Consider the following 19,033-nt stretch of genomic DNA (forward strand, 5'->3'; position numbering starts at 1 on the left):
CTCCTGTGCATCCGGCAGTTCTGCTGGGCATGCGCAGGGCATCCCGGGTCTGTGACCTTTTGGAGAAAATGTGGGCTGTGGGGGAGCCCGAGCGCCAGCGCCCTGACAAAGTCGGGGTACCGGAGTCGGGTGTCCAAACCCGCAGCCACACAGTCAAAGGACTTATGGTGACTGAAGAAGAAGAGGAACTTGCCTTATTGGAATTTTCCCAGGAGGAGAAGCCTGCAGTTAAAGAAGGTAGACCTCAAAAAGTGGCTATGGAATCTGGATTGGACTCCATGTTTACTGTTTTGGAAGGGATTGCTTCTCAAATGGATAATATGTCAAAACAAATGTTAACTCAAATGACTCAAGGATTTATGGAGGTGAAAACAAAAATGAATATTTTGTGTGATGAAATGTCAACTATGAAACAAGAAATGACTGTAGTTGAGAGTGATAGTAACAGATGTATAAAATCTGTTGATATTGTACAGATAATTTTTTTAAAACTGAAACAGCCTTTTCTGAATGTCAAAATCAGGTGGAATGCAATAGAGAAAAAATGGAAGGTTCTTTTGTAGATTGGGGGATTAAAAGAAGATTTATTGAAGAAGATTGATTCGTTGGAAAATCAAAGCCAGAGAAATAATGTGAAAATAGTTGGTCTTCCAGAGGATATTGAAGGTTCTGATCCAATAAAAAATATTAAGCATTGGATCCCAGAGCTTTTTCCTGAAGGTTTGGAACTGGATCGGGCCCATAGAACGTTGAGGAAAAAAACACTTCCAGGACAAACACTGAGGGTGGTCTTGATACGTTGTGTGAAATATCAAGATAGAGAAATTATTTTACGAATGGTGGTACAGAAAGCGTGGCAGAGTCAATCCCCGCTGATGGTTCAAAATAATAGTGTTTTTTTTAATGCCGATTTGAGCCAAGAAGTTATTAGAAGACGATGGGAATTTAATTCAGCTAAAGATGTCTTATGGCAAAAGGGTGATAAGTTTGCTTTTCGTTATCTTGCAATTTTGAAGGATTTTTACGGAAACTTACAATCTCAATTTTTTGAGAATGATCACGAAGCCTTGGTTTTTGCTAATTCATTTCCAGAATTGCGAAGAAATGGGCGGTCTTCATTATCATCTCCTAAGAGGAGGTTAAATGGGAATGGGTATGGAAAGAATGGTAAGAATGCAAAGAATAGAAGGAAAGAAGAGTTGACACAAAGTCTTCTTGACATTGAAGATCCAGAACAATCATTGAGCTTGGAATTATTGGGTTGAATATATTTAGCATTTTTGATTGTTCTTAATTACATAATAAATATGTATCTGGCTGGGGACTGAAAGCTTTGACTGTCATCTACCACTAGTGGGTTTACCACACCCAAATTTTTAGGGTGTTACTACCTTCGGGTGGTTTTTTTTCTATTTTTTGGGTTTTTAAAAAAAATTTTGTTTATTGAGGGGTGGTTTTTTTTTGTTTTCGAACAATTATAAAGGGGAGCATTATTTTATAGAGTAAATATATTAGTAGTTAGTAAAAATGTCTACTTTGAATTTTGCAACTTTTAATGTTCAGAGATTAAATAATACAATTAAGCGAAAGAGGGTATTGGCTTATATATTAAAAAAATGAAAATTGATATTGCCTTTTTACAAGAAACACATTTGACCAAAAAGGAACATTTGAAATTGAAAAGAGATTGGGTTGGACATATGTTTTTTTTCTTCTTTTAATTCTAAGGCAAGAGGGGTGGTGATTTTAGTTCATAAAAATTTATCATTTGAATTGGAATCTTCAGAGGGAAATGTAGGTGGAGATTTACAGGTGAATTATAGAATTTTTGCTGAATCTTGGACTTGGCTTAATCTTTATGCACCTAATATAGATAATGAGTGGTTTATTTCAGAAGCTTTTTTATTGTTAATTCAAGTTAATGAAAATATTTTAGTTGGGGGAGATTTTAATTGCGTTTTGGAACCTTTATTGGACAGAAACCCGATGAGTATAAGAAAATCAAAGACGGCAATACAAATCAATGTGTTGATGAAAGATTTAAATCTGGTATATATTTGGAGAAAGGTTAATCCTACAGAGAAAGATTTTTCTTTTTATTCATCACGACATGATTCGTTTTCTAGGTTTGATTTTTTTTGGTATCAGCACACCTACAGGGTAGATCATTGCAAGTTGAATATAAAAGTAGAGTTCTATCAGACCATTCATTATTACTTTATTCCTGTGAAAGATCAGAAGTGGTACGTTCATCATATAGATGGTTTAATGCAATGTTATTGAAAAAAACAGAGTTTGTTACTTTTGTTAAAGACCATATCTCTTTATTTTTGACTGAGAATATTAACTCTGTGGATAGTCATTTTGTAGTATGGGACGCATTAAAAGCTTATTTGAGGGGACAGTTTATTAGTCTACGAAAGTTAAGAAACAATATATGGCAGAAAGTTTAATGTTGGAAAATCAGATTGCTGAGTTAGAGAAAGATTTTCAGAAGGATGTGACCGAAGACAAAAAAGTTGCATTAGCGAAATTGAAATTGCGTTATAATACTTTACAAACATCAGTTTGACCGTTTAATTAATCGATCTAAACAACGTTATTATGAGTTGGGGAAAGAGCTCACAAGGTACTTGCTTGGCTATTGAAAGCTGAACAGGCATCTTGGACTACTAATGTCGTTAAAAAGAATTCAATAATTACCTTTAAGCCTCAGGAAATTAATCAGTTTTATTAATTCTATCAAAAATTATATACTTCTGAGGGGAAGCAGGATAATTGTTCTATTGGATCTTATTTATCTAAATTAAGGTTACCAGTATTAGATGAGAAAGATATTCAGGAATTGGAATCTCCATTTACAGATTTTGAAATCAAGGAAGCACCAAATAGAAAGTCCCCAGGGGATGATGGATTTCCTGTGGAATTTTATAAGTCTTTGTATCATGATTTATCTAATGTATTTGGAGATGTGTTAAAACAAGTTACTGAAGAACAGAAGTTGCCGGAATCTTGTTCAAGTGCTTTAATAACTGTTATTCCATAAAAAGATAGGTCTATATGAAGACACTTTTTTTTTAATGGATCTCTATTTCTTTATTAAATGTAGATTATATAATTATAGCCAAAGTATTAGCTAATAGACTTGCTATGTATTTACCCAAGTTGACACATACTGATCAAACAGGTTTTTATTAAGAACAGAAATGCGTCAGATAATATTCTTGGATTAATTGCTTTGGTCAATGCATACCGAGAGCAGCCTAACCATTCTATGGTGGTTGCACTAGATGCAGAAAAGGTTTTTGATAGGGTTGAGTGGGATTTTTTATTTAAGGGGCTAGAAAAGTTTAAATTTGGCCCTTATTGGTTGGGTTAAAGCTTTATATACGAACCAGATTGCTAGGGTGGTGACAAATGGTCAGATTTCTTTACCATTTAGGTTAAGTCATTCAATTCAGCAGGGCTGTCCATTGTCACCAGCCTTATTTGCTTTGGGTAATGAAACATTAGCTCAGACTATTATACAAAATTATGAAATTATAGGGATGAAGGTTATGAATGAAGATTATAAGATTAATTTATTTGCAGATGATGTCTTGATATATTTGATGGAATCGGAACGGTCGTTGAAGCAGTTACAAGAGTGTTTGTCGAAATTTGGAGAATTATCAGGACATAAAGTTAATTGGGATAAAAGTGAAATTTTACCAGTTGGAAAAGGAGATTATTCAGAATTAAAAATTATTACAAAATTAAGGTGAACAAATAAAATTAAATATTGAGGTGTGTTTGTAGACATTATCAGTCATTATCAGTTAAATTATGTGCCTACATTAAAACAGATTAAAGCAGATTTGATTAAGTGGAAAGATCTTCCATTAACTTTGATTGGTAAGGTCAATTGTATTAAAATGAATATTTACCCCGAATTCAATATTTATTTCAGTCAATAACTTGTTTACTTTCAAAAGTTTTTTTTCAGGATTTAAATAAGGTAGTGCGGGAGTTTTTATGGAAAGGTAAATTAGCTCGAGTGGCATTGTATAAACTTGCATGGAAATATGCGTTAGGTGGACTTCAGTTACCACATTTTCAAAATTATTATGAAGCGGCCAATTGAAGTTTATTAGCAGGTTGATGGATCTAGATCAACCTCCTAGCTGGGCTTAGGTGGAAATGGCGTGTATTTCTGAAGTTGAGGTACATGAATTTATATTTCGTTGGAACTTGAATTTGTTACAGGAATACAATATGCCAGTATTGAAACATTCGTTAAAGATCTGGATTAAAAAAAAAAGGGTTTTGGGACCAAAAGATAAATTATCAATTTTAACTCCATTGTATAATAATGTTTATACAATGTTTAATAATTATTTAAAGAGTTGGAATTTTAAAGGTTTAAAGACAATACAGGATTGTTTTGAAAAGGGACAATTTCTTTTAACCAATTGAGAGAGAGATTTGATATATCTGTAAATTCTTTCTTTGTTTGTGTATTACCAACTTTGAGCCTTGGTAAAGGATAATTATGGTAGAGAGATGAATTTACCTACTTTGTCGAGATTTGAGTCATTGATTTCCTCTGTACCAAAGAAGGGTTATATTTCGGTTATGTGTAATTTGTTACAAGATAATATGTATAAACCGGATTGGGAAAAATCTAAACTTAAGTGGGAGAGTGATTTAGTGTTTATTTTTCCTGAAGATGATTGGGCGGATATGTGTCAGGATAATGTAATCACATTGACTAATGTAAGATATGGAATGGTTAATTAGAATTTTTTTTAACATCAATTATATTTGACTCCGGAGAAACTGAAAAAATATGGATTTAGTAATTCAGATTCATGTTTTAGATGTGATTCATGTATTGCAACTATTTTACATGCTGTTTGGAATCATTTTGTCAAGGAATTAAAGTAGTTTTGGAAAAACTGTATAACTTTACATTACCATTAGACCCAACAATTTTTTTGTTGGGTAATTTGATTTCGTTGAGGGGGATTGGGTTTGGATAAAATTCAAATTGCTTTTATGCATTTGGTGTTATCAGTAGCACGTAAATGTATTGCGAGTACTTGGAAAGACAATACAGAGATTGATATACTACGTTGGCAAAATGAATTGAAAACTTGTATTGTTATGGAAAAAATTACCTATAATTTACATGACAATTATTCCTTTTTTGTTAGCAAATGGTCTCTGTATTTGGAATATATGCATTTAGATATACTTTGAATTGTTTTTAACATTTATAATTTTTTAAAATATATAATTTATATTTTTGTCTCCCCTTAAGGGAGCCGGGTGGGAGAGTGGGTTTGGGGTTTTTATTTTATTTTTCCAGTTTTTTTTCTTTTATATATATATATATATATATCTTTGTAAAATTAAATTTTGATGATTACTAGACTGTATGTTATGTTTTTTCTATCTTTAAATAAAGTTTGGAAGAAAAAAAATCTCTGCTAACATATTGGGTACCAGATGAAATACTAGAAAAACAGGATTTCAACAAGAATTATATTTCAGAGAAAGGGGAAGGAAAACATAAAACCTCCTTTTTTTTTTTAAAGCATTTTGAACAATCTTTCTGCTTTTTTTAACTAATAACTTCATTCTTGTATGTTTATTTAGGTAATAAGGGTTGTGGTGTATGGGTTATGTCCTCTAGTCTCCCCCACATTGCCAATAACCAGATCAGCCGCAACAGCATCTATGGAGTGGCTGTCTTCTGTCGCAAAGATGACACCAATGACTACCTCAGCAATCAAGGAGGCAATGAGAATTTCAATGACGAATGGGAGATCATCAATTGGGAAAATGACTTTGACAGTGATGAGGAGCGATATATGTCGCACAAGCCAATCACTATAGCACTTATTGAATTTAACAACATCAATCACAATGGCGGTAAGTGGATGATCAATGTGATAATGATCTGAAACTAGTTCATCATGGATCTTTGACCATTTGGTTTTGGCAGTTGGAAATTGGACATCACAGTCATCCCAGATGCCACAGCTGAGGCGGCACGGTTGGCGTAGTGGTTAACGCAACACCTTTACAAAGCCAGTGATGAGGACCGAGGTTTGAATCCTGCACCGCCTGCAAGGAATTTGTAGTTTTCCCTATGTCTACGTGGGTTTTCCCCGGGGGCTCCAGTTTCTTCCCACCATTCAAAATGTACCAGGAGTGTAGGTTAATGGGTGTAATTGGTGGCACGGTCTCATGGGCTGAAATAGCTTGTTACCGTGCTAAAATTTAAAACTAGATCGGAGGGGTTACTTTGTTTTTTAAAATAAAACACTTTTTAACTGAATGAGCATGTGTAATGCAAGTTTATAGAAATTAATTATTGAAACATGGTTACAGGAGGGATGTGACTGGCAGCTAAATATTCCTGGATTTAGTTGCATTAGGTGTGATAGAACCGGGGGAGGGGGGGGGGTGCAAGAGGGGGTGGAGTTGCACTACTTGTTAGAGAAAATATTACAGCTTAGGCTCGTCCAGGGAGGCTATTAGGGTGGAATTGAGGAATGGGAAAGAGGAAATTACAATTATAGGGGTGTATTATAGACCACCAAATGGGGAACGCGAATTAGAGGAGCAAATTAGTAGGGCGATATCAGATATTTGTAATAAGTACAGGGTAGTGATTGTGGGGGATTTTAATTTTGCGAATATTGATTGGAAAACCCATTCCGTGAAAAATCTGGAGGGGTTGGAGTTTGTAAGATGTGTGCTTTATACATCAATACATGGAGGTACCAACCAGAGAGGGTGCTGTGTTGGATTTACTGTTGGGGAATGAGATGGGTCAGGTGACAGAGGTATGTGTGGGGGGGGGGACTTTGGGTCCAGTGATCATGGTGCCATTAGCTTCAGGATAATTATGGAAAAGGATAGGTCTGGGCCCAGAGTTGAGGTTTTTGAGTGGGGAAAAGCTAGGTTTGAGGAGATTCGAAAGGATTTACAAAGGGTGGATTGGGACAATTTGTTTTCTGGGAAGAATGTAATAGAGAAATGGAGGTCTTTTAAAGGAGAGATTTTAAGAGTATAAAATCTTTATATACCTGTTAGGTTGAAAGGTAAGGTCAAAAGTTTGAGAGAGCCATGGTTCTCAAGGGATATTGGAAACTTGGTTCGAAAAAAGAGGGAGTACTACAATAAATATAAGAAACGGTAAAAAGGAGATGTTTGGGTATTATATTGAATGTAAAAAGAATCTTGAGAAAGAAATTAGAAAAGCTAAAAGAAGGTATGAGGTGGCTATAGCAAACAGGGTGAAAATAAATCCAAAGGATTTCTACAAATATGTAAATAGCAAAAGGAAAGTGAGAGATAAAATTGGTCCAATAGAGAATCAGAAAGGACAAATGTGTGTGGAGCCAAAAGAGATGGGGGAGGTCTTGAACAATTTCTTTTCCTCAGTATTTACTGAGGAGAAGGATATTGAACTGTGCAGGGTGAAGGAAGCAAAGGGGGTATATATGGAGACTATAGTGTTTAAGAAAGATGTAGTACTGGAGCTTTTGAAACATATAAAGGTGGATAAGTCTCCAGGTCCTGACAGGATTTTCCCCAGGACCTTGAGAGAATTTAGTGAGGAAATAGCGAAGGCTCTGGCAGAGATTTTTCAAATATCTTTAGAGACAGGTATAGTGCCGGAAGATTGGCGTGTTGCGCATGTGGTTCCTTTGTTTAAAAAGGGTTCAAGGAGCAAGCCTAGCAATTATTGGCCTGTAAGTTTGATGTCTGTGGTAGGTAAATTGATGGGAAGCATTCTTAGAGATAGTACATATAAGTATATGGAGGGACAGGGTCTGATCAGGGATACAACACGGATTTGTGCGTGGAAGGTCGTGTTTGACCAATCTTGAATTTTTTGAAGAGGTGACTAGGAATGTTGATGAGGGTAGAGCAGTGGATGTTGTCTATATAGACTTCAGTAAGGCCTTAGGTAAGGTTCCGCATGGGAGGTTAGTTAGGAAGGCTAAGTCCCTGGGTATTAATTTGGAGATAGTCAAATGGATTCAACAGTGGCTGGAAGGAAGGTGCCAGAGAGTAGTAGTAGATAATTGTTTGTCAGGATGGAGGCCGGTGACAAGCGGTGTACCTCAGGATTTGGTATTGGGACCATTGCTGTTTGTCATATATATTAATGATCTGGAGGATGGGGTGGTAAATTGGTTTAGTAAATATGCAGATGATACTAAAATAGGGGGAATTGTGGATGGTGAAGAGGGTTTTCAAAGATGGCAGAGGGATTTAAACTGCTTAGAGGAGTGGGCAGAAAGATGGCAGATGGAGTTCAATGCTGATAAGTGTGAGGAGCTTCATTTTGGAAAGAATAATTAAAGCATGACACATGTGGTAAATGGGAGGGCATTGAAGAATGCAGTGGAGCAGAAAGATCTAGGAATAATGGTGCATTGTTCCCTGAAGGTAGGAGCACATGTAGATAGGGTGGTGAAGAAGGCCTTTAGTATGCTTACCTATATAAATCAGTGCATAGAATATAGGAGTTGGGAAGTAATGATGGAACTGTACAAGGCATTGGTGAGGCCAAATTTAGAATACTGTGTGCATTTTTGGTCACCAATTTATAGGAAGGATATTAACAAGATAGAGAGAGTGCAGAGAAGATTTACAAAAATGTTGCCTGGGTTTTAGCATCTGGAATACAAGGAAAGATTGAGCAAATTAGATCTTTATTCCTTGGAACGTAGAAGGCTGAGAGGGGATTTGATAGAGGTCTTTAAGATAATGAGAGGGATAGATAGAGTTGATGTGGAAAGGCTTTTCCCATTGAGAGTAGGAGAGATGGATACAAGAGGTCATGGGTTGAGAATTGATGGGCAAAGGTTTAGGAATAATATGAGGGGGAACTTCTTTATTCAGAGTGGTTACTGTGTGGAATGGGCTTCCAGGAAAGGTGATGGAGGCAGGGTCATTTTTCTCATTTAAGAAAGAGTTGGATAAGTTTATGGATGGGAGGGGGATGGAGGGATATGAGCAGAGTGCTGGTAAATGGGATTAGAGGAGGGTACTTGGATCAGTGCGGACTAGAAGGGCTAAATTGGCCTGTTTCTGTGCTGTAATTGTTATATAAAATCATTGTGTGTTTTGTCCACATGATTATAGTACAAGAAATGGTGTTAGAATCTGGAAAGTAATAGTACATGAAATTGAAGCAAACTCTATAGATGGCTTTAAAAGCAGGATAAATACGTACAAAGGACACAAGAATAGAAAGTTTGGGTGCAGCATGAACGTGGACATGGATTTTGGCTCTAATGACTTGTTCATGTTTAGAAATTGTAGGTCTGCAATTCTGCTTTATTACTCAATTAAACCTCAGTTTAACTTTGTGGTTTTTTTTTTAAATGATGAGTGAATGAATGAAGAATTGAGGTAAATAATGCCATTACTATGATTAAAGAGTGTCACACTTTGCTCTGTGCATTTGATGCAAGGAATGGGACACAAATTTATGTAAGACACAATAGAGCCAATTTTAATCCATTCATGAAAATCAATCCAGAATTAAGATATCCTGTTTGTATGTCTCAGAATAGTGGGGATAATTCTGATATTGATGTAACACATATTATTGCTTCAGTCACCTACTTTACTTTCCTCTGTTTTATTTCCATTAATCTCATTTGGGACAGGATTAGCTAACAATGCTCAAAGTTCCTGAATCAAACCCCTTTCTTAATTGTGAATTTTGCCCAGTTTAGGAAATATAATCATGTTAGTGGAATTTGCATGCTTAAAGTTTAAAGGATTAGGTTTTAAATTCCACTTTAGTGATGTTGTTGAATGTTTCCTGGTTGAATTGCTGTAAAAACCATCCAGTTAACCTTGAATAGACAGTGAGTTTGTTAAAGCTATTGTTACTCCAACCTGCACCCCCTGCCCACCTTCCATTGATCTTGGCCTCCAACACCTTTCCTATAGCTCTGGTTAAGCTGTCATACCAGAAAAGACAGAAATTGTAAAAGTTAACTTGTTAATTTTGCGTAGGGTCGGGGAATTGAACAGTGACCATAAAAGGAAATTTATCTGGATATAAGTTTGGAGGCAAGAAATAGAGCAGAACACCTCTCTGACATTCGCAGCATATTTAGTAAGATGAATGAGTTGGGGGTGGGGTGAGATTGATCCCAACTGCTGTTCCATCACCCTAGAGACATGTGAAATTGCATGGGACCTGGAGGGCAATCTTCTGATCCTATGTGCTACACCATCACACAGATTTGGAGAGAATAAATGAGCTAAAATGGCAATCATTATTCATGAAAATCTCTAAACATGGCTTGTAATATGTTATTTAAGTATGCTGTGTTTTGTTTGTCACTTTATCCAGTTGATTCAATACTTTCTGTATTGGCCTTTATCTATTACTGAAAGGAGGATTTGATCTGTGTGGGTCGACGGTTACGCCTGCTGACGTTTTCCTAAACTTCTACTAATCCTCATCTGATTGCTCTTCCTGCCACTTATTCATGTTGTTTCCTTTAGATTCTGTTCTGGAAATACATCTGCCCCTGTCTGTAATTTTATGTTATCTGGTCATTTTTGGCACAGATTAAAGGACTCTCAACGTCATCTTTATGAATTTTTGTAAAACTTAAATTTAGATATACAGAACGGTAACAGGCCATTTCGGCCGAGTCCATACCACCCAATTTACACCAATTAACCTACACCCTGGTACATTTTGAATGGTGGGAGGACACCCGAGCTCCTGGGGAAAACCCATGCAGATATGAGAACATACAAACTCCTTACTGGCAGTGCGGGATTGAAACTCTGGTCCTGATTACAGGCGCTGTAAAGGCGTAGAGCTAACCACTGTGCCAACCTTTCTTGTCTAATATCTTTAGAAAGATTTAATGGAACTGGAAACCAGGGAAAATAGTGCATGCAGAACACTAAGCAAATTTATCGCTTGTTATAGTTCCAGAATGGAGCTGTTACTCTGAATATTTGATGTATTTTCTTACCTATCCTTTTTAATTGCATAATTGTTCATTTGGTGAGATGTGGATTCTTTCTGTCTTCTTTGGCTTGGCTTCGCGGACGAAGATTTATGGAGGGGTAATGTCCACGTCAGCTGCAGGCTCGTTTTTGGCTGACAAGTATGATGCGGGACAGGCAGACACGGTTGCAGCGGTTGCAGGGGAAAATTGGTTGGTTGGGGTTGGGTGTTGGGTTTTTCCTCCTTTGTCTTTTGCCAGTGAGGTGGGCTCTGCGGTCTTCTTCAAAGGAGGTTGCTGCTCGCCGAACTGTGAGGCGCCAAGATGCACGGTTTGAGGCGATATCAGCCCACTGGCGGTGGTCAATGTGGCAGGCACACTGCCATGATAAAGACAGAATTAAATGTGGAAAACATGTGGCTCTCTATTGTCTGGCCTGTTTTGAGTTTGGTGGCTTGCACAATTGTCAACAATCCCCAGAGCAATGCTTTCTCTGATACAAACTTGCTAATAAATGTGCACTTTGGTTTATTTGGATCTGTATCCACTGTTACGCCCCAAAACAGCAACAATAGAGGACACAACAATGAAGACGCTGTTTACATCCGGTACCGCACGGATGGCAGTCTCTTCAATCTGAGGCGCCTGCAAGCTCACACCAAGACACAAGAGAAACTTGTCCGTGAACTACTCTTTGCAGATGATGCCGCTTTAGTTGCCCATTCAGAGCCAGCTCTTCAGCGCTTGACGTCCTGCTTTGCGGAAACTGCCAAAATGTTTGGCCTGGAAGTCAGCCTGAAGAAAACTGAGGTCCTCCATCAGCCAGCTCCCCACCATGACTACCAGCCCCCCCACATCTCCATCGGGCACACAAAACTCAAAACGGTCAACCAGTTTACCTATCTCGGCTGCACCATTTCATTAGATGCAAGGATCGACAATGAGATAAACAACAGACTCGCCAAGGCAAATAGCGCCTTTGGAAGACTACACAAAAGAGTCTGGAAAAACAACCAACTGAAAAACCTCACAAAGATAAGCGTATACAGAGCCGTTGTCATACCCACACTCCTGTTCGGCTCCGAATCATGGGTCCTCTACCGGCACCACCTACGGCTCCTAGAACGCTTCCACCAGCGTTGTCTCCGCTCCATCCTCAACATCCATTGGAGCGCTCACACCCCTAACGTCGAGGTACTCGAGATGGCAGAGGTCGACAGCATCGAGTCCACGCTGCTGAAGATCCAGCTGCTCTGGATGGGTCACGTCTCCAGAATGGAGGACCATCGCCTTCCCAAGATCGTATTATATGGCGAGCTCTCCACTGGCCACCGTGACAGAGGTGCACCAAAGAAAAGGTACAAGGACTGCCTAAAGAAATCTCTTGGTGCCTGCCACATTGACCACCGCCAGTGGGCTGATAACGCCTCAAACCGTGCATCTTGGCGCCTCACAGTTTGGCGGGCAGCAGCCTCCTTTGAAGAAGACCGCAGAGCCCACCTCACTGACAAAAGGCAAAGGAGGAAAAACCCAACACCCAACCCCAACCAACCAATTTTCCCTTGCAACCGCTGCAATCGTGTCTGCCTGTCCCGCATCGGACTGGTCAGCCACAAACGAGCCTGCAGCTGACGTGGACTTTTTACCCCCTCCATAAATCTTCGTCCGCGAAGCCAAGCCAAAGAGGACACAACACAAAAGGGTTAAATTTTAACTCTATTAAAAACTGTTAACAATACGATATCTTACTCAAATTAATCCCACAATATGCCTCTAATAGTAAATATACAGAAATCATTTTATAAAAAGTGTGGTGGGGGGGAACTCAGACCTTTTCAGTCTGTCCCCATGAGTCCAAAACAAAAAAAAAGAAAAAGTCCCCAAAACCCCAGGTCAGTCCATGAACACAGTCTACCCACACTCACACACATTTTCATTCTTATCTGCACAGCTTGACCTTGGGAGACCAGCACTGAGTTACACAGTTCTCTGTCGAAATCCATCCTTTAAAGCCACACTCCATAGTCCAAAAGGTGGGTCCATAACACCACTGGTGTCATTAGAGGGGGTGCAGACCTCACTGGATGGCACCATTAGAAGGGATGACACCAAAACGATTGTCGATAAAAAAAAAAATTTTGTGCAGTGTTTCAGCAGAAATATATTATTTTCTATAAAAGTGTCCCTGTAGTTAGTTATAACAACATGAACAGTTTTCATATCCCCGGCTTACATGTATCAAGGCTAAAACTCGATGCAAGTTTACTTTGTGAATCTTCAAATGCGCTCCGATCAGAACTGTTATTATTACCCAATTGCAATGACGCTTTCAATCATATGGTTTCGTCTGCACACGCTACAAGTACATGCTGTTGTTTTCAACGCTGCTGGTGATTTTGTAGTCGTTGCTTTTGTCAAATTTTCTGGTGTTTTAGCTACAATATTGTGGTAATTAGTAATGTATCTCATGTATCTAGAAAGTTTTTATTTTGGATTCTATTGTTTTCTTTCCAAATTTTCACTTTAACCACTTGAAACTATGTAAATACATTTAGGCTGTACGTATGATATTGTAATTTAATGGTGTAATTTAAATTTTGCCATTAAATTCAGTAATACACAGGAATTACAATGTATCAGTAACATTAGTACTGGTATGGGAGGAGGCCCATGGGGTGGGGAAGAGGGGGTGACACCAACCCTTGTGATGCCACTGTCTGTACCAAAACATTTCCCAGTGAATAATTTCTGATCAGAAAGCAAAGACAATCTGTAGATGCTGGAAATTTGATACAAGAACAAAAAAATGGTTCAGTGTGTGAGGAAACCAGTGTAGGAGAGAAACAGTTTTAGTGACCTTAACTGTTGAGCCTTGGGGTTGAGAATAAATTTTTTGGAACTGAGAATAGAAGCAGGAGAAAGGCCAGGATGAGTCTAACAAAATGACAGAATAAACTTGAATGCCAGAACAGCATACTGCTGTGCAGATGAGACTGCATTTATCACCTGAAATTAGCAAGGGGCTTTCAACTTGAACAGTTCTTGTGGAACTAGCAGCCCCATAATAGCCATACCAACTAGATCACATTATAGCTGTAATGCTCTTTCGTTGAGAATACTAGTTGTAGTAATGTATAGCATTATGTTCATGTTCCTGCCTGTGTTCTTATTGCCAATATATTTTCATAAAGCATAAAAAGCCTGAAGGAAACTGCAAATTTGTGTATTTTCAGTCTTTTTCTCGCTTTTCTAACAATTTTATATCCTGATGCATTTTTCTTTTAATTTTTTCACATTAGCTGCTGGTCTCTACATAAAAAGCAGTGAGACACTCAACATTACAGCCAATGCAGTCCATGCCAACCATGATAATGGGATTGCAGTTTATCAGAGCAGTCAATTCACCCACATCACGAACAACAGCATCACTTGCAACAGTGTAGGTGGAGTTCTTGTAGAAGCAGGATGTAAGGTTGAACTTCGGGGCAATGGTATCTATGACAACAACAGCCATGGTGTAACCTCGAAGGGTGAAGGTACTGTCTTGGAGAATGACATTCTGGGAAACCATGGATGTGGGTTACAGCTACTCGAGAATGCAGATATGAAGGTAAGTATTTCATTATAATTTTAAACTGTCTATATCCATATGGACAAAGTCATTATTTTCTGGCCTTAGAATTACTGTTGTATTAAAATTTTTGTATATTGTGTATCATGTATACAATGCAAATTTTGGTCTCTAATGTATTCCAGAAAATGCCTCTTTTTTGTGCTGTTTTACTTTCGTTGCAACAAATGCTCTTTTTGGAAGACCCATGCCTCTTCACTGTGATACATGATTTTTATACAAGCACCATAACTCAAAAATTAAATGTTGGCTCCCATGTAAATTTTGGTAAATAATTTACACAAAATGCAATCTCTATTGTTTTCAAGGCATATGGGGAAGCTATTTTATAAATTAAGTCCATCTAACATAAATGACCTATTGATTTGCTTTAAGTAATGATAATTTTAAATGTAGGCCCAGACACACAAGAACTCGTATTTTCCCCAATAGTGACACCAAATCTTTTCCATTTGCCCAAAGCATCACACAGTGCTTAATATCCAAAAGATGGTACTTCTACCAGGAAGTAAAGCTCAGAACTGCATTGAAGTGCCAATCTAGATTATAATCTTCCAAGCTCTGGAACGAACTGGTGGTCAGAACGTGAATCTGAACTCCATTTCTGAGCAAAAAATGTTATTTGTTATTTGATATATGTAACAATAAACCTGAACTTGAAGTTAAGACAAATGCTAAATGTTAATTAAGTGTTCACGACTCAGGAAAAGCTATTGTAGAATGAGGAATGCCGCACTGTCCTTTTTTTTAGGATGGCAGAAGTGTAGTGTCACCAAACCTGGCTGTAGACAGCCTCACCATGTAGTGCTATGAGGTGTTGCTTGATGGATTCATCTACCATGAAAGAATATCCCTCACTATTATAATGCCACATGATATTTTTCTCCTATCCTCCAATGCAATATTTTTCCTGACACAAACTATTGGTTAACACCTTTTCCAAAACATAAAACCCCTGGCTGTGCTGTGGAGTGCAATTCGAACTAATAACCAGAGAAGAATACTGCTGTGAAATCATTCTGCCATAGGTGGTGTCATTTTGTTTTTGGTACTTAACAATTCTGTCTCCAGATTTTTGTTTTTTAACAATCCTTGAAATAATTGACATTAGTTTTAGATTGTTCTTGGATCTAAAAATAAAAAGTGCAAAGGAACTATTTCATTTTGATTTAATATCTTATTTGAATTAAGCGTTTGATTAAGAGCCATTGAATGTTAACCAAGGAGCTTTGTAAATGTAGCTGAGCTTTAGGTTCAATAAAAGAACAAATAGTTACATTTGGGAGGAGTCTGTGAAGTAATACTTCAATGCACTTTGCTTCAGGTGACAAGGAACAGAATCCAATCTCTTCACGATTATGGAATTGCCATCTTGGACCGAGCTAAAGGATCAGTGCAAGAAAATCAAATATTCCAAGGAAAGATAGGAAAGACCATTTTAGAAAAAACTGAAAATTCAGAGGAATGTATTGTTCAGAGCAATGAAGTTTTATCATGCAGCAAAAGGTATGCAGTTTGTATTTTTAACACATAAATTTGGCTTGAATATGTTCCTGATGGGTCAGGTGGCTTCATTTGTGCAGTTTATTCCCCATCTGTTTATTTTCTGTGCCCATCCATCCTATGGATGAGCTGTGTTAGATGGGATCTTCTATTCAGGAGTGGGAGAGAAATATAAACTGTGTTGCGGAAGATATGGCACAATTAGTGCAACACTGTTACAGTGCCAGCGACGAAGGTTCAAATCCAGCGTTGTCTATAAGGAGTTTGTATGTTCTTCCCATGTCTGCCTGGGTTTCCTCTGGGGATCCGGTTTCCTCCCACCCTTCAAAATGTACCTGGGCTGTAGGTTAATTGGGTGGTATGGGCTTGTGGGCTGAAAGGGCCTATAACCATGCTGTATGCTGCTTTTAATTGTGTCTATATGCCTTTCAAAATTACCAATTTATCACAGAAACTATAGGAAGCTTCAATAATTTTTCAATATTGCTGTCATTGAATGTCAAGGAAATATAAGGCTTCTAGATTTTAAATGAATTTCTATTTTATATTTTCATAATTCTAGGAATGTCAGTGTTTTACAGTTACTGAATACTGTTTAACTATAGCAGCAGTTGTAAGATGGAGAAATATAGCAACTAGCCAAATTTTACTAAAGGCAGTTATTCGAAGCAAAATATACTTCAGCTACAGACTCCAACTCAAACCATCGCAACCCAAGCTCCAGATCAAAACTTCCAATATGATCAAGAAATTGCAGTGCTTGAAGTCCCTCAAGAGCCCTTCTTGTCCTCAGCATCTGGTTCCCGTGAGCCAGTCTGTGTGGGTCCTTCAGCCACTGAGCTCCTTGCAGCTCCACTGCCCTGGTCACCTTCCTATGAGGTGTTCTCTCTGTGATGTTCTACTGCTCCCCTTGAGTCAACAACATCTTGTAGTGTGCTGCCCAGATCCCAAGGTTACAGTATATTCTTTAAAAATCAGCTCCTTTAACAGGCCATTTATAGCCTGTATGAAGCAGTTAACATTAGAACCAGGCCGCAGGACCCATCGTAGTAGTGCTGTCCCTCTGCTCCCTGTTCTCCTGGGTCCGTGGCAGTAATGCTGATATAGCAACTCTGGCAGCTAAGATGTGAAATGTGGGTTCTTTAAATGTAGCTTTCACATTTGAGCTTTCAACAAAATACCATCAGGTGGACCCTCTCTATGCATTACTGCACACAGTTAATATTAATGGAAAATTACAATATAACTTCTATCACCATGGCAACAGGTTTAGGACCAATAGATTCTAAGCCAAATTCTAGCATTCGTATTGCAGTTCCAACTCTAATCAGCTAACACTTTCTCTGGGGTTTAGATTTGTGAATTTGGAATTCAAGTCATTATACTTCCACCCAATGAAACACTAGATAGGCTTCAAAATTTTGATATTGAAATGTTGACATTGTTTATGGTTTTTCTCCAGTTTTATTTATTAAGTTTTATTTATTATCCTTGTCCATAATAGAAATTTATTTTATCTTAGTTCTTGCAGATCTGGTGTAGTCTGGAAGTTGGACAATCCTCCATCAAGGCCGCTTGTCGATAGATCAAATCGACCCCTCTCTATAGTCCAGACCAGTCAACGGGTTACATCTATGACAACTCGAATAGCTGCAAGAGTTGAAAGGGGCTGCCGTAACAATGGGAGCATTTTTTGTTCCATTGTTTAATGATTGAAGATCAACTTTATTACAAAATTAGCCTCATATCTCAAATGTATTTTCAATAATGAACAAACTTGGCGCTCACATTTTGTTAATTGACTATTTCACAGCTTACCTTGAATGTAAGATAAATGAATAAAAATCATGACTTTCTTCTCCATTTGGAGCAACCTTTCAATCAAAGGTTAACTTTATTAAAACTTTGGTTTCATAGCACATTTTGCATTATTATAATATGTTGTGCATTTAGATTCCAGACAGATATGCAAAAAATGCTTTGCTTTTAGCTTGGGATCTGAATATTTCTAATGTGTTGGAAAGGTATAATGAATACACACTCTTATGACATAGGATTACTGAAAAGTGATGGTTACAGACTAAAGTACAATTTCCACACTAATTTTCCTTTTTGTATGCAGTGCACGATAATAGAAGCACGATTGAAGGAGTTGCTGGATTATAAATTCAGTGTTCCAGGGAATAGAATCGACAGAAGTGGTTGTAAGAGAGGAGGCAATTATGTGTTTTTGATTAGGGAGAATACTATATATACTTGTGTCATAGTCTATTCTGTGTAAAAGTTGATCCTTTTTTGGCCCAGAAGTCATGTATTTTCCATACATCTGGTAATATGGCAGTACTGAGAGAGGATACTCTTGGGGGAATCAACCAAAGTGGTTAGATGGGTGGATCTTAGAAGGAAATTAGATAGCTGTAAGAATATTAGAGTTGTAATAGTAGAAGATTTCAAATTTCTTCATATTGACTGGGAGTGGCATAGGGTTAGGACAGGGAGGAACTTATTCACTATGTCCAGGAAAGTTTTCTCAAATAATATGTAGAGAGCACTGGACCTAGTGTTTGAAATGAGTCAGGATAGTTGGCTGAAGTGTCCGGGGAGGGGTGTATATTTTGGGACCAGTGACTGTAATTCTACTAGTTTTAAAATGGTTATGGAAAAAGTCAGGATTGGTCCTGAAAGTCCAAAAATGGGGAAAGGCTCATTTCCATGGTATCAGACAAGAATTCTCAAAGGTGATTGGAAGAGGCAGCTTGCAGTTAAAGAGATCTCTGACAAGTGGGATGCAATGTTAAAATGTTTCAGTTAAAGTGGAGGGCATTTCTGGCAGGATATTGAGGTGTCAGTTGGGATAAAGAAGGCATGTGTCAGGTGTAGGCACTGGGATCAAACAAATCCCTTGAGG

General features: G+C 37.9%; 1 protein-coding gene across 2 annotated transcripts in view; it reads left to right on the forward strand.

Moving 5' to 3' along the window:
* Positions 1-18,634, forward strand: part of fbxo10 (F-box protein 10) — a 56,838-nt gene extending 38,204 nt beyond the window's left edge. The window contains exons 8-11 of one of the 2 annotated variants that reach the window (XM_069925791.1): positions 5,641-5,916; positions 14,291-14,601; positions 15,947-16,128; positions 17,648-18,634. In XM_069925791.1, coding sequence (XP_069781892.1) covers positions 5,641-5,916; positions 14,291-14,601; positions 15,947-16,128; positions 17,648-17,834 — 956 coding nt within the window. In that variant the 3' untranslated portion in view covers positions 17,835-18,634. The remainder of the gene's footprint in view (positions 1-5,640; positions 5,917-14,290; positions 14,602-15,946; positions 16,129-17,647) is intronic. The other variant, XM_069925802.1, reaches the window with a different exon arrangement.
* The last annotated feature ends 399 nt before the right edge of the window (positions 18,635-19,033 follow it).

The sequence above is a fragment of the Narcine bancroftii genome, chromosome 1, assembly GCF_036971445.1.
Source record: "Narcine bancroftii isolate sNarBan1 chromosome 1, sNarBan1.hap1, whole genome shotgun sequence".
Taxonomy (NCBI): domain Eukaryota; kingdom Metazoa; phylum Chordata; class Chondrichthyes; order Torpediniformes; family Narcinidae; genus Narcine; species Narcine bancroftii.